This window comes from Equus caballus, chromosome 17 (assembly GCF_041296265.1).
Source record: "Equus caballus isolate H_3958 breed thoroughbred chromosome 17, TB-T2T, whole genome shotgun sequence".
Lineage (NCBI taxonomy): Eukaryota > Metazoa > Chordata > Mammalia > Perissodactyla > Equidae > Equus > Equus caballus.
Genome location: NC_091700.1, coordinates 32,981,888 through 32,997,933, shown reverse-complemented (window position 1 = coordinate 32,997,933; position 16,046 = coordinate 32,981,888). Strand labels below are relative to the sequence as shown.

The 16,046-nt window shown below is 41.5% G+C and overlaps 1 protein-coding gene across 7 annotated transcripts in view; it reads left to right on the top strand.

Moving 5' to 3' along the window:
* Window positions 1-16,046, top strand: part of SMAD9 (SMAD family member 9) — a 77,440-nt gene that overhangs the window by 42,362 nt on the left and 19,032 nt on the right. For 4 of the 7 annotated variants that reach the window (XM_023621518.2, XM_023621519.2, XM_070239538.1 and 1 more), the window contains 3 exons: window positions 3,128-3,249; window positions 7,566-8,200; window positions 13,828-14,085. In XM_023621518.2, coding sequence (XP_023477286.1) covers window positions 7,789-8,200; window positions 13,828-14,085 — 670 coding nt within the window. In that variant the 5' untranslated portion in view covers window positions 3,128-3,249; window positions 7,566-7,788. The remainder of the gene's footprint in view (window positions 1-3,127; window positions 3,250-7,565; window positions 8,201-13,827; window positions 14,086-16,046) is intronic. The other 3 variants (XM_070239539.1, XM_023621521.2, XM_070239540.1) reach the window with 2 other exon arrangements.

The window sequence follows — 16,046 nt, the reverse complement described above, 5'->3', positions numbered from 1 at the left end:
TATTCATGTTTTTCATCAAATTTGGGAAGTTTGCTTTCTTTTTTTATTTTATTTTATTTTATTTTTTCCAAAGATTTTATTTTTTTCCTTTTTCTCCCCAGAGCCCCCTGGTGCATAGTTGTATATTCTTTGTTGTGGGTCCTTCTACTTGTGGCATGTGGGACGCTGCCTCAGCGTGGTTTGATGAGCAGTGCCATGTCCGTGCCCAGGATTCGAACCAACGAAACACTGGGCCACCTGCAGCGGAGCGTGTGAACTTAACCACTCGGCCACGAAGCCAGCCTCCTCTTTTTTTATTTTTAGAGGAGGATTGGCCCTGAGTTAACATCTGTGCCACTCTTCCTCTATTTTATGTGGAATGCCACCACAGCATGGCTTGATGAGCCGTGCTAGATCCACGCCCAGGATCCGAACCTGTGAACCCTGGGCTGCTGAAGCGGAGAGCATGAACTTAACCACTATGCCACTGGGCTGGCCCCCAAGTTTGGGAAGTTTTAAGTCATTATTTCATTAAATATTCTCTGATCCTTTCTCTCTTTTCCTTTTGAGACTTCCACAGTGTGTATATTGGTCCTCCGTTGATGGTGTACCACATGCTGTGTTCACTTTTCTTCAATCTTTTTTATTTCTGTTCCTCAACTTGGTAATTTCCATTGTCCTGTATATAAGTTCACTGACTCTTTCTTCTGCCTGCTCACATCTGCCTTTGAATCCCTCTAGTGAATTTTTCATTTCAGTTATTGTACTTTTCAGCTCCAGAATTTCTTTTTGGTTTCTTTTTAGGTTTTCTGTCTCTTTATTGATATTTTCATTTTGTTCATACATCATTTTCTTGAATTTCTCTACATCTTCCTTTAGTTCTTTGACATCTCTAAGATGATTGTTTTGACATCTTTGTCTAGTAGAACTGCCATCAGGTCTTTTTCAGGAACAGTTTCTGTGGATGTAATTTGAATGGGCCATACATTCTTGTTTCTTTGTATGTCTCTGATTTTGTTGTCGTTGTTGAAACCTGAAAATAGGAATCTTATAATTAGTGACTCTGGAAATCAGATTCTCTTCCTTTGCTGGGGTTTGCCGGTTTTTGTTACTGCTTTTGTTTTTTTATTGTAGTAGGCTGTCTCTGCACAAAGGCTCAGCCTGAGGTGTAAATTGAAGGTCTTCTCAGGTCTTTTTTGAGCCTGCACCTTTCCCTAGTGTGCACAGTCACTTTCTAAGTTTCGCCATATATGCAGTTGCTTTTGAATGTCCTAGTCTTGAATGTCTGGCTCCCAAAAGGAGAAAAAGAGAAAAATAAAAGATGTGGGGAGAGGGAAAGAGTGCTGGCCCTTTAAATCCCCTGGAAGTCACTTCAGCCAGAGGGGGAGGAGCTTGCAACAGTAGAGGGGGGTGGAACAACAATGGCCACCCTCCTGTTTGTCTGCACCTCTGTGATTAGAAACAGCAATCCGTGATTAGAGCACAGATCCCTGATGTTTGGAGGACAGGGTCCTTTTTGCCTGCCCTGGCTCTCCCAAACTGTGTGCAAGCTTCTGCAGGAACACTTACTTGCACAGCTACCTGCCAAGGGCTAAAGGATGGGTAACTGCTACTGTGCTAAGAACTGAAATGGACTGAAATTAACCACAATTTACCATCTAAGCCTTCCCCTGGAAGTTCCAAGCCTTCTATTGACTTCAGAGTTCCATAATATTAAATTAGATAGATTCTGCTGGTGTAATTGTTGTCTAGGTAGGGAGACAGATTTCTGGTGCTTCATATTCTGCCATCTTCCCAGAATCCGCTGACTCAAGTCTTTTTTAAGCCTCTTTCCAGCACCCACTTTAGTCAGGTAGAGTAGTCAGCTATTCTCTTCCATCTCTTCAACATATTCCCCTTCTCTCTCTTACCTTCTCCATTTCTTTTTTCTTCTAATTCAGTGAACTTTTTTTTTTTTAACCTTTTGGAGGTCATGGGTTCTTTTAAGAATTTGAAGAAAAGTTCCTATGGACTGTCTCCCTAGAAAAATCCATATAGAAAATCCATATAGAAAAATCACTGAAAATAAGCAGACAATTCAGGGGTCTATAGATGCCTTGAAATCCCACCATGGCCCTCTTGAGTAGAGTCCCTACTATACGGATGTGTCTCTGTCATCTTCCATTGGCACTGTGGGCAGAAGATGTTCTACCCTGCAACCAGATGCTTACTAGGAGACTGGTGAATGGGAAGTGCCCTCTCACAGATTTGTAGGAAATCTCTGAATACAGCTAGAAAAGCCTCTCCCCCAGAATATGACATCATGATACCATTTCCATGTTTATCCAACTGACATGTTTATCCAGTGACACTAAACGTATACATGTATGAGGTAGTTATTTGTATCTTACAGTACAAACTTGTGATTGCCACTCATTTGGAGCATATACAGATGACAGGCTAGTTTAAGTGAAGACACATTTGAATTAATCAAACATACATCTGTGTATTTGTGTGTGTGTGTGTGTGTGTATGTGTGTGTGTTTTAAACCCGGTTTCTCTTCAAGTGTGTACAGTAGTAAGACATGATGTATATGTGCCACTAGTGATAATAACAGCCAGCTATTTTCTAGATAGACCTTCTTTTGGATCTGTTTTTACACTTTAAAAGCACTTATTATTGCCATATTAATTACTGGTGTACAGAAAGTGCTGTAAAAGGAGTCAAGAGAACAGTCTGTTCCTTTAAGGTTAAGTGTTCCTTTGGCAAGTGTGTTGAAATTCTAAATCTGGTTAGTAAACTGTTATATAGAGGAGATACCACGGTGTACTTAATGCTGACTATGGATTAGAGCATCCAGCTTGATAGGGTTAAAAAGTTTAAAAACAAAGCAAATAATGAAACAGTGTTCTGTCATGGGTAATGTTTCTGGAGTGGCCCTTGCAGAAGGACAAGCACTTCCTGATCCCCTGGACTGACTGTGGTGTACAGCCTGGTAGGTGGTGTAGACTTTTCTTGGCCACATGGACCCAGAAGCAGTGCCTATGAAGGATTGTTCCAGAGGTTCCTTATGTCCAGGGTTTAGGCATGCTCCAGAGCAGACAACCAACAAATCCATCTTAAATGATATTTTTTGAATTTTATTTTCTTTGCAATTAAAATCACCAGTTGAATCTTCCAAGGAGGCCGTGTAGGTGGAAATCATCTTGAGTAACTGCTAACAGGAGTTGGATTTAAACTGACAACTTAAAAATAAAAGGCTCGTATCTGCCGAACTTCTCTCCAGCCTGGTAAGTTGGATTTCAGTGTGAAATCACGTATGGTTAAATCATGGTGCGTGCATGTGGTCAGTGCTGCTTTTCTTTTACGTGGTCCTGTTTATTTAAAAACTTGAAAACGAGAAGTTGTTTTGCTCACTCACTTGGGGTTTATTATAAAGCTCAGATGCCAGAAAAAGAAAGGACTGTTTTTGTGCTGCGAGTGCGTGAAGTGGACCACGAGTGAACCGGAGGAGGCATGGTCATGGTGCTTTTTTCCTTCTGCCCAAAGAAGGAAAGCCCTAATGGTCAACAGATGGCGTTTGGAGACGTCTGGGGTTTTGAAGGCCTTGGTGAAGGTGCCACAAATGGTGTCAGATGCAGTAATGCCAAGCATACGTTTTCGCTCTTATTCCTTGGCAGTAATAAAAATAAGGCTAGAGAGAAGGAAAAAGCTGGAGAGAAAGGTGGAAATTGTGTTGTGTTGGTAGATGACCATTTGTTATAAAAAGGGTCAATTTGACAACCGTGGAAAAAAAAGTGTTGCTTTGCCCTGCTCTATGCAGTATGGCTTCGTGAGTGAAGACCTCATTCTCAGACTACCCAGGGAGTAGCAATGTAGCATCGACAGCAGCTGAGCGGGCCACACAGTCACACAGCCAACACCCGTGGAGTCATGGAACCATCGCCCAGACAGACACTTCCAGGGAGGCTGAGTCCCTCTTGATCTGCAGATGAGGAAATGAGGGGGCCCAGAGAGAACACGTGACTTGCCGAAGATCATACAGTTGATCTGTGACAGGGATATGTAATTTTCTTACAAAAGGGAGAATTTAACCACAAAAAAAATTATTACAAAATTGTCCTAATCTGCCAAGTTCATTTATTTTTTAACTGAGACTTAAATCCTTCTAAGTGCAGTTCGGTTATCTCCAGAATCCTCCAGAACTCCCCAGACTGGGCCAAGGGCTCTTCCTCCTACAGTACCCCCTGCATCTCTCTTCCTTAACTCTTGTATTTTGTAAAAATTATCTGGTCATGTTTTTGTTTATAAATCCTTCAGGCATATTCATCTTTATGGTTTATTTCGTTTGATTCTTCTTTGTACTTTATAGGCATGGAGTAACTACAAGCAGTATTAACAACTCCCGCCCCATTGTTGTGACAGCTTTTTAATGACCCTCTGAGAGCACTCTATGTTAATTATTATAGTGGGCCTGGGCGGTGGTATCTGCAAGGAGGTTGTCGCAGGTCAGAGCATATAGTCTGTGGGCATTTCAATGATCTGACAGTGGAGAGCTGTTCTGAGCCAGGTTGACACTATCAAACAAACTTGGGTGGGGTCGGGGGGCCCACACTGTTGATATTAGTGTGATGGCCAGCTGGAGATAAACAAAGGACCCTTTGTTCTACTAGTGGCTAAAACATTATAGGAATGAGAATGGAATAACCTTTATGAACCTTAAATTGCACCGCTGGACAAATAGGAGCTGTTAACATAGACAAGAACCTGAAGCCTTAGTGTTAGTGAGTTTCCAAGTTTGATTCATTGCATTAAATTTACTTTTTCTCTTAAAAAATACATCAAATATACAAACAAGTATAGAGAATGGTATTTTGAACATCTGTGTACCCACCAGTCAGCTTTATTAAACCTTAACTTTTTGATATTTTCTATTCTCTTCCTTTCCTATCCAGAGGCAGCTATTACAAATTTTGTGTTTATTACTCTGAGATTCTAAATTTGGTTCTTTGGGCCCCCCCTCAATGCGAGGGCTTCTGTGTAATGGGATAGGAGCTGTGTCTTGTAGCAGTAAAATCATAGTTTTGGATCCACTGTGAGACTATGATAAAGATTTGAAATGCGGCAATGAGATCAGTCAGCAGAGCCAAGATCCCTCAGACCCTGGATTCTTGACCAGTTGGGATTTCCCCAAGGGACGAGGAGGGATGGTGATCCCTGAAAGTCACTCATCAAGAAACAATTTGAGGAAATGTATGGTTTAGAGGTAGTGCTTTTCAGACATTTTTGATTGTAACCCACAAGAACAAATAAATTTTGCATTGTGACCCTTGACATCTATACATGTACACATACACATAAACCTCTGAATGAAAAGTTTTAATGAAATAATACTTATTCTTTCTCTGTTAGCTGCACTACACTGTAGTTTATTTTACTGTTTTTGCAACCACTGTTTTGTTCTAATAAATTGAATTCACATGCTGTTCATAGATAGGAACCCACAGTTAAAATAACAACAAACCCTGGTTTAGAGAACTGTTATTTGTTTCATGGAGCAAAAGTTTTTTTAAAAAGTATATTTAATTTAACTTTGCTGAATATTTTTATGAAAAGCCTTTTTCTACCACTGACCTAAGCTTAAAGATTTATGCCACAATTTACAAATAGCAGATCCAATGTAAAAGTAAGCAGAATCAAAGCTCTTGGGGGTTCAGATTATTCTGTATGGTGTTGCTTCTCCCAACCCTCTTCAGCCATTGCCTTAAGGTAGCCTGTCTCGATTAAGTAAACAGAACTTGAACACAGTGACTTAACTATACTTTATAAGTTCATGATTGTTAAGCCACAAAATCAACCTTTCCAAATAAAACTGAGTGTAAGTCAAACTGCCAAGTGAAAAAGAACAGCTATCAAGCTCTCAGCTCTCCTTTTCTTCAGAGTTTACCCCTATACAATGCTAAGTAAAGTCTATATGAGGAATAAAGTGATATGTGTTGCTTTATATTTATTAAATGTCGTCAATTTTTGTGTAACCGGGCTGTCCTCCTCCTCACGTGAGGTGCCTGATAATTATCACAATAGCAGGGGTTTATATGGCACTTTCGTTCAAAGAAGTTTATATAATTGGGCTCAGAAAAGTGAAGCTTTCCTGCCAGGGAAGCAAAAGAGAAAATTACATTGAATGCATATGAAACAAGCAGTTGTTGGAGATTATAAGCAAGATGGATTCCAAGATAGTAAATGAGTCAGCTTGCTCCAAAATGTTACCAACAGCCACTTTAAACATTAATAAGGTAGCTGGTTTCTAAAATCTGGAACAAGGAGAGGGTTTTGTTTAAGCCAGCTGCTTCAGAGAAGAGGAAATGCAGTGCTACCTCAGGAAACTTAAATGGGACTGTTGAATAACTGGGAAAGAACCTCTCTTTTGGATGAGTGGGCAAGGAAGAATTCAACTGATTTTCTGGCAGAATAACAAAGGTGACAGCAGTACTTTTTTCGTGTACGCATTTATGTGTGCGACCACGTGTGACTTCTAGAAAAGCAGTTCTCAAGCTTTTTGGTCTCATCACCCATTTCTACTTTTAAGAATTATTGAGAACTCCAGAGAACCCTTTCTTATGTGGCTTACATCTATCAATTTTTACCATTTTAGGAATCAAAACTGGGAAACTTAAAAATATTTGTGGATTCATTAGAAGACAGTAATAAACCCATTATATATTAGCATAAACATTCTTATTTAAAAAACTGTATTTTCCCGAAAAATTAGTGAAAAGAGTGTTATTGTTTTATATCTTTGCAAATCTCTTTAATGCCTCTTTAAATAGATGACTTGGATTCTCATATCCTCTTCTGCATACAGTCTGTCATGATATGTTGTTTGGGTTGAAGTACATGAAGAAAATCTAGTGTACACAGATATGTAGTTGGAAAAGAAAGGACCTTGCAGCTCCCCGTTAGGGACTCTGAGACTTAGAGGGTCCTTGGGTCACACTTTAAGAGCCCCTGTCCTATAAAGTATTGTGGAAGAACATGTGAGTGGTGACAGTATTAGTGATGCTAATTTCTTTCTTTGTCATTTATGTTGTTGTATTATATTATATTACCATGTTTTCTACAATAAAGGTAGATTACTTGTACAAACAATACATGAGAAAGGAGGAAGCATGAGCATGTTGAGGAAAGATTATAGAGGCCCTAAAAACCCAGGCAGAGAAGTTTATACTTGGGAAACCAAGGAGCCACTGTAATTTCTTAAACAGGAAAATGACTTGTTAGAATTCGTATGTGGGAGTGAAAAGATTCCAACTGGAAGAAAGGGGCCGCTTCAGAGGTGGCTGCAGTAATGTAGGGGAGTCATGAGGTGGCCTTGGCCTCAGGCATTGGTGGAAATGGAGAGACACGTTCAAAACCTGAGAGAAATTTTGAAGGCAGAAATACTAAGACTTGGATATGGGGAATAAGGGAGTGGGAGGAATCAAAGATGACTAGGAGTTTTCCAGTCTAAAATATTTGAAGAACATTTTCTCTCTCATATCCAACTTTAACCTTTTCTGAAAATTATCCTGATTAAACTAAGGAAGTCTTGTCTTGTTTTTCACAGTTGGCCAGCCCGTTGCAGGGCTTAGGAGAAAGTCAACACACGTCCCAACCTGAATTGTTCAGTTACTTCCAGAAGAAAAGGAAGACCTATGACACCCCTGAAGAGTTTGTACCTATGACATCCCTGGAGAGTTACTTGCTGCTTCCTTCCCTCAGGCCCCACAGGCAGTGAAGGGCTGTCTGTCCAGTTCCTGTTTGCACTGGACGCCGGTGGTTCACCTCTTATGCACTCCAGCACCCCCATCAGCTCCCTCTTCTCCTTCACCAGCCCGGCAGTGAAGAGACTGCTAGGCTGGAAGCAAGGAGATGAAGAGGAAAAGTGGGCGGAGAAGGCGGTAGACTCCTTAGTGAAGAAATTAAAGAAGAAGAAAGGAGCCATGGACGAGCTGGAAAGGGCCCTCAGCTGTCCGGGGCAGCCCAGCAAATGTGTTACGATTCCCCGGTCCCTGGATGGCCGGCTGCAGGTGTCCCACCGCAAGGGGTTGCCCCATGTTATTTATTGTCGAGTGTGGCGCTGGCCCGACCTCCAGTCTCACCACGAGCTGAAGCCGCTGGAGTGCTGTGAGTTCCCGTTTGGCTCCAAGCAGAAAGAGGTGTGCATTAATCCCTATCACTACCGCCGGGTGGAGACTCCAGGTGAGCTTCCTTCATGATGTCATGGTTTATTTTAGAAGTTAAGGAGGTACGTCCCAGTTGATGGAGAGTGATGGGGCACCAGCAAGACAAGGACCGCCCCCCCCCCCACCCCTTAGCAAAAAAGAGAGTGAGAGAGAGAAGAAGAGAAGAGAGGGAGGCTCAGTTTTGAGGAACTAATGCAAAATTTTGTAGTCAGAAAAATCTGGAAGGCAGAATTCTCATTTCAGTGTACATGTAAGCTCTGTGTGATTTTGAAAAATGCTGTTTTATGTTGATGTATTTTGGAGTCATCATCATAAGGTTTTTCCAGTTCTTGGGGCCTCTGAAGGTTTTAATATGGCCTTGATATGATTAACTGTAAAAATGAACATCCCCCTGCCTGGCCACTCTTCCTCAGCTTAGCTGAACTGCACTAAACTAAAGAAGGTTTCTTAGCTGCCGTGTTCCCCAAGCTCAGGGAAGTGGAGGTATCTCGTATTTGTGTCTGAAAAGAGCCAATGAAAGAGTTGCCAGAAATCCTTCTAGGACTGAAAACAATGGGGGTTGGGAGAGATTGGCAGTTGTTCTTAAATATGGCTTTAAATATGAGAAAGCGTTGTTCTAAAGCTCTCACACACCCGTATGTGTATGTGTTTATACATATATTTTACCCCCTTTTGAAGAAGTCTAGTGGATGTCCTTGTTCCTTTGCACTGGCTGTGACAGGTTGACTGCATTTCTCTTTGGGTTGTGTTTTCCTGTGGCTGTAGGGATGCAGTTTTATGAGAGCTTCTTCTCCCTGAATGGCCATCTGCCTCTTTCCAGGAGACCAATGGCCCGTGTCCATTAGGAACTGGCTCCGTCTTGTTAGGCGGGCTGTGGTGGGAGTGCAGCCTGCCTCCCGTCTCTAGAGTTCGGTTAACCTTCCAGCAGGACCCGTGAGTGATTCCTGCCCAGCCTGTAGCAGTCTTAGCTAGACAACCTTTCAAGTTTCCAAATCTTGCCATCATGTTGTAAAACTGTTACCAAGGAAGTCACCTGCCTGGATGTGGATGCCTCTCGAAGTCACTTCCTCCCGGGATCGAGTCCCTGCATGAGACTGTGATGAGAAAGTCCCACGGTCCTGGCGAATCTGATGCATTTTCCCTCAGTCAAATGGGTCTTTGCTTTCTTCCCTTCTTTCCCTCTTCTCTCTGGGCTCTCTTTGCATACTTTAAAAAAAAGTCGTTAATGTCTGAGTTTATGACAGAAAGGACTTGATTCCTTTTTTTGTTTCAAAGATTTGAGTTCTATTAAACATTCAAACAAAAACCTAATTTTAAAGGATCATTGATAGTTTGGTTTTTCATATTATTTAAGGTTCTTTTAGGAAGGATAGTGTGAATGTTTTTATATATGGCACATAGATTTCATATCATCATATTTTAGGTTTGAGTTTCCAAAATGAAAGGTAAAAATTTTAAGGTAATATTTAAGCTATACAGGTTTTCTTATTCCTAACTTTGATTTTTTTTAATAGAAAAAGGAGATTTATGGCCCTGTTTAAAGTAAATATTTTGAGAACAATGAAGATGTTAATATCAAGCAAGTTTGCTGGGTCGCTAATTATCATAAAGCTTACGTTTTGCCTTTGAAATCTCCCATTTTTTGACTGCCCATGGAACATTAGGAACATTGAAGCTGCATTCTGATGTTCTTTTCACTCACACAACCTCTTAAGTAACCTATTTCAGTGCTTCTCAAACTATCTGTAGTGAAAGACCAGTTTTTGTTTTTTAAATCTCCGATTGTTCAAAAACCAGTAAAAACAAATTACTAGGCAACTGAAATTTTAAAAAGACTTGCAAAATACAAGCCCAATTTTCTTTATTATTCATTTCAATAGACATAAAATTACTTTGTCAAACTTCTATTAAAGTTTCCAAACACTGTCAGTTTCCATGTTTTTATCTTCATGGGCTGGTACCCAGCAGCTGGTAAAGTGTCATCTGTCCTCAGACCACAGTTTGGGAGGGTCAGGTCTGGTAGAAGCTGTACAAAAATGTGTTCCTGTCACATAATGATTGTAGTCTATGCGACTAGAGGTTATTTCATGAGTGTAATTTCTGCTTTACATAAAATACCCATACTCCATCAAAGAATGACTGTTGAAAAAGATACAAAAGCTTTTTTCAGCTCTCGTTTGCACCCCCATATACTCAGTAATTCCTTCCCCTATTTTCCCCTGTGTAACACTTAGATGGTAAGATAGTGTAGTATTTAAAAGGCAGCATAACATTGAAACCAGGGTCTTTGAGCTTACCCGATCGTATGTGCATGGAGCAGTTGCAATGCGAAACAGAATTTCATAATTAGGAATAGCTATTGCTATAGATTGAATGTTTGTGTCCCCCCAAAATTCATATGTGAAAACCTACTGCCCAAGGTGATGGTATTAGGAGGTGGGGCCCTTGGGAGGTGATTAGGCCATGAGGACAGACCCTCATGAATGGGATTAGTGCCCTTATAAAAGGGGACCCCAGAGAGATCCCTGGGCCCTTTCCACCTTGTGAGGACATAGTGGCAAGACGGCTGTCTGCACCTGGAAGAGGACTTTCACCCGGACCCAGCCGTGCTGCCCCCTGGTCTCAGACTGCCCAGCCTCCAGCTCTGTGAGAATAAATGTCTGTTGTTTATCAGCTACCCAGTCTATGGTATGTCTGTCATAGCAGCCCAAATGGACTCGGACAGCTATGTTTAGAGTGAAAGTATTTAAAAATATGAACAGTGCAGATCTAGGGTAACTGAGCCAGTCGGGCCGAATAACAGCAGGATGATACCATTGGTTTTCTTTACAAATAGTCGCTGCCTTTGGTTTTACACAGATGGTAAAAATATTTTATCAAGATATTTGTCTCAATAAAGAAAAGCAGACCCTTTCTTTTCTTTTGGTGCCTAAGGTTTCCAGGCCTGAAGAAATAGAAGTCTGTGCATTCAGAAGAGCGCAAGGCCTTATGTGTAACAATTTTAGGAATATACCATAGAGATAATTACATTAAAGCTGAAGTCACAGAGATTATTCAAATTCTTCTTCATCTAAAAAAGAAAAATGAGTGTTTATTTGAACAGTGTTAACATTGAGATGAGGAAGCATCATTGAAAAAGAAGCCATATGTTCTTTGCTGTGTTGGTCCTTCACTTTCAGACTATTCATGAGGCAAGCCATCTTTTCTGCTTGCACATTCAGGAAGGGGTACATAAGAGGAAGGGTAAGGGCTTACCATCCAGGTCGTTTTTGCATGGTGATGTTGAGTGCTCTGTAATGTGCTAAGGCAGTGTATACAAATCCTGGCTTTTAAAGGGGGAGGAAGTCATTTGTTTCCCTGCCACCCTCACCTCTCGTGGTTTAGTTTAAAACTTTTCGTTTACCTTTTTGAGTTTATTTTTTTGCCTGTAGAACAGAAAATGATTGCTCGTTAAGAAAGAGATAAATGTGTTATGGTAGATAAATGGTAGACTTTGTGACTGATGTGTTTGTTATTGTATTGCTATCATTATCTGTTTATCTCAAAACGTTTACTTTTTATGGAAGTTTTATCAGTATTTTAGTGTGGCAACAAATCAACAGTGTGACTAAAAATAAGAGCTACCAGGCCAGCCCTCATGGCCTAGTGGTTAAAGTTAGACGTCCTCGACTTTGGGGCAGTCTGGGTTCGGTTCCCAGGCACAGAACCACACCACTCATCTGTCATAGCCATGCTATGGTGGCAGCTCACATAAAAAGAGGAAGATTGGCAACAGATGTTAGCTCAGGGAAAGTCTTTCCCAGCCAAAATAAAAAGAACTCTATGAGATAGAGTTAAAAAAAAAACAAAAAAACCACAAGTGCTACCACATCCATCTCTGGGAACAACCTCTTTTAATCATTCTTGCTAATTTCTTTTGCTAGTTTCCTCCATTATTACTAAAAATTATGGAGGTAACTCTGGATAATATGCTTAAATATCTGTTTCCAAATTTATCACCATTAGATAACTTCATAAAAGATGAGAATTAGCTAATTTATAATAGCCTCTTCCTTTCTTTCTTTTCTCAATCACTGATATCTGTGTTTTGGTTTATAGTTTATATTATTTTGGGATGTTCTGTTGGTTTTCATTGTGGGATTTGGGACTAAGAATTATTTTCCCTTAGAAGAGCATTGGTGCATTGCCTTCTAGTGTCCAGCGTTGGTGATGAGGAGTTAGATATGAGTTGGATTCTCATTTTTTTCTAGGTGACTTTGAGATGATCCCCTGGGAGCTTTTAGAATACTATTCCGTTTGTCCTTAGATGTTTGAAATTCAAGACGGTTTGACTAGGTTGGGATCTTTTTTCATTAATTGGGCTGTACACCCTGTAGTCTTTTCAGTCTGATGACATGGATCCATTTGTAGCTCTGGAAAATTTCCTTCTGTTATTTCCTTCCTTTCTCTGCTTCTCTGTCTGGATCTATCCTTGGTCACAGGTTGCACCTCAACATTTATGGAGTCCCTTCTTTCTGCCAGCAATTGTGACACTTTACAAGTAAACAGGAGCTAGGAATGCCTGGACAGAGCTTGCCCTTGAGAACTGCATCCATTCCTGAGGTGTTGTATAGAAACAGGGTCAAGAACACTTGTGTTCTTTTTAAAATATGGAACCCAGAAGGAACATACTAAAATGAACGGGCTTTATTTATAAGTTCTCTTATTGCTGTTTATCTTTTACTTGGTCACTTTTATTACTCACTGTTTATCTTTTGCTTAATAACTTTTGTTACCTTCAAATCTTTCTGGTAAAGACAAGTAGAATGTTTTTACTTTAGGAGCACTACTGAGCCTTAAATTTAGGCTGGTCATCTAAATGATTCAGCATGGGCACTGAAGGAAGAATATTCTGGGCACCACTCAGAGTTTCAATGCAAGCAAGAGAAACTGATATCACCTTAAAAAACACCAAAACCCTTTATTGGCAGAATCGAAGGAAGATGTGAACAATTAGGTGTCTAGAAGGCCGGGTAATAGGGCAGCTCTGGTCATTTCCGTGGCAGGAATGAACAGGCTGTCTCTTTAGAGTGCTGACATCAGAATGATTCTCCTCTAAACTTCCTGTTGGGAGAGTCTGCGTGATGTACAGGCTGCAAGGAGAGAAGCCATTGGTTTAGCTTGCTTCACCAGCTCACTTTTGGTAAGAGATGGGACCTCAATTGACATTTCACAATGAGCACAAAGAATGGTGGAGGGATAGTTCCCAAAGGAAAAACTGAGTTTTATCATAAAAAAATGTGGACTGAAAACAGCAAGTGTTGGGGTCGGCCTGGTGGTGTAGAGGTTAAGTTCACGCGCTCTGCTTTGGCGGCCCAGGATTTGCGGCTTCAGTCCTGGACACAGACCTACACACCACTCATCAACCCATATTGTGGCAGCATCCCATATACAAAATAGAGGAAGATTGGCACAGATGTTAGCTCAGGGACAGTCTTCCTCAAGCGGAAAAAAAAAGAGAGAGAGAGAAAGATTGTTCCTGAGCTAACATCTGTTGCCAGTCTTCCTCACCAAAAAAAAACAACAAACAAGCAAGTGTTCACTCTATTTTGTGCCAACAAGCCAATATTCAGTTCTAACCCACTGGTTCCTTTCTTATCCTAGTGCTGCCTCCTGTACTTGTGCCAAGACACAGCGAATATAACCCCCAGCTCAGCCTGCTGGCCAAGTTCCGCAGTGCCTCCCTCCACAGTGAGCCGCTCATGCCACACAACGCCACCTATCCGGACTCTTTCCAGCAGCCTCCGTGCTCTGCATTCCCTCCCTCACCTGGGCACGTGTTCTCTCAGTCCCCGTGCACAGCCAGCTACCCTCACTCCCCGGGAAGCCCTTCCGAGCCGGAGAGTCCCTATCAACACTCAGGTCAGTAAAAGCTGCTGGGGATGTGAAATATGACCTAAGGCAATTATTTATGGTGGGACCATCATCATTCCAATCACTGTAACTAACATTTATCTAGAGCTTTACAGTTCTCACAGGGATCTCCTGTGGGCCGTTGGGCCCTGCCCACCCTCAAAGATGATCCGGGCTATTCCCATTTGGAGCAGTTACCCTGGAGCAACAACATGTCTTTGCTCTGGTTTCTGGTCCTAATCGTCTGGAAGCTCAGAAACTGAATGGATTAGAGCAGCATCCCTGGGAATTTCCAGGGATTTTCTTTAAAAGGCAGTAGAAAGAAGATTATAAAATCCTTCTCTAACGCAAGCAGGAAGACTTGGCCTGAGGGCAGGCAGTGTGAGGGCTCAGCGCTTGGCCTTTCTCTGACTGCCTCTTTCCACAATTAAAGGGAGTCCCTGCCTGCAAAAGATGTCTGTGCAGCTTCAGGGGGCAGAGAGTGAGGCCCCAGCTCTAGCCGGGGGCATTCTCCCTTCTTGCTATGGGAAGCCAGCACAGTGTCTTGAAGACAGAGCTAGTCAGTAAGTATTTGCTGAACTGAAAAAGCATACGGAAGAGAGAGGGAATGTGCATGCCCCCATGTGAAAGGCAGAATGTGGGCTGAATGATGGCCTGGGCTGACAAGTTCCCAGAGGCATGCATTTGGTGCCGGATGTTGTGATCTGCCTCATTCATTTCCTCATACGTTCAGTTATTTAACAGATAGTTACTGAACTCTTACTATATGCAAGCATTGCCTTAGAGTGCTCAAAAGAGAATTAAAAGATTAGTAAAAATTGTCCCTGTCCTCAAAGAACTTATAAAATGTGGGAAAATAAAGGAGTTGCCTCCTCCCTTCCGAGTTATTCAGTTCTTCCCTTTCCCCCTCAGCAGCCCATCTCCTGTTTTACATATACATCTACCATTACATTTATCACACTATATTCTGTGATTCCTTTGGTGTCTACTTCCCACATTCAGCTGGCAGTTGTCTTCCCTTGTGTATGTCTAGTACAGAGCCTGAAAGGCAGTAGTTGCTCATTAGTTGATTACCGACTAAATGAATTACCACGTAGGCGTTTGGAACTAGGACTGGAGCGCAGGGTTGTAGATAGAGATTATATTGAGCCAGTAAGTCATGAGTGAGCACCTGCTAAGTGCCAGGCACTGTACTAGAGGTACAGCGATGATTGATTAGACAATGGTCTCTGACCTTCAGGAGGCAGTGACCATTGAGAACAATCGTGTAATGAGTAACAGAGTGTGGGGCGGGCTGTAGCAGTCCAGGCAAGTAATTCTAAGGACTTGGAGTAGAGAAAGGACGTGGGGATGGAAAGAAGGCAGTGAAGTTGAAGAGGTAGAATCAGTAGGACTTGATGTGGAGGGAAGGCTGAGGTTAGGAAGGAAGGCCAGGAGTCGTTCACACAGAGTGGAGGAGGTGGCTGAAGTCTTGCAAGTGGCTGGATTCCCTGAGAAAGGGACACAACACAAAGAGAAGTCATTTGAGGACAGAACCATGGCTAAAGAACAGGAGGATAATTACGTCACAAAATGTGTGTTTACATAAAACATATCTGTGCTATAAAGATTTCCTGTACTGACTTTGCATTCCTGCCCTGATTAAACTAACAGGTTGATTTTCTTTCCTCTTCCCACCTGGGAAGTAGAGACCCCAACATCTATGCAGAAGCTGGTTAGTTTCTCACAGAGGGAATAGCCTTTTAATTTGAAAGAAAATAATTCTTTTCTGAATGTTTAATGGCAAAATGCTGACCTGAATATCATATCCATAGATAAATAAGACTAAAAGGAACTTTGAGATTAACTGGTTCAGCTCCTTAAATTTTGTTAACAGCTTTATTGAGATATAATTCACGTGCTATACAGTTCACCCATTTAAAGTATGCAGTTCAGTGGTTTTTCATATATCACATAAAATTTGCCATTTT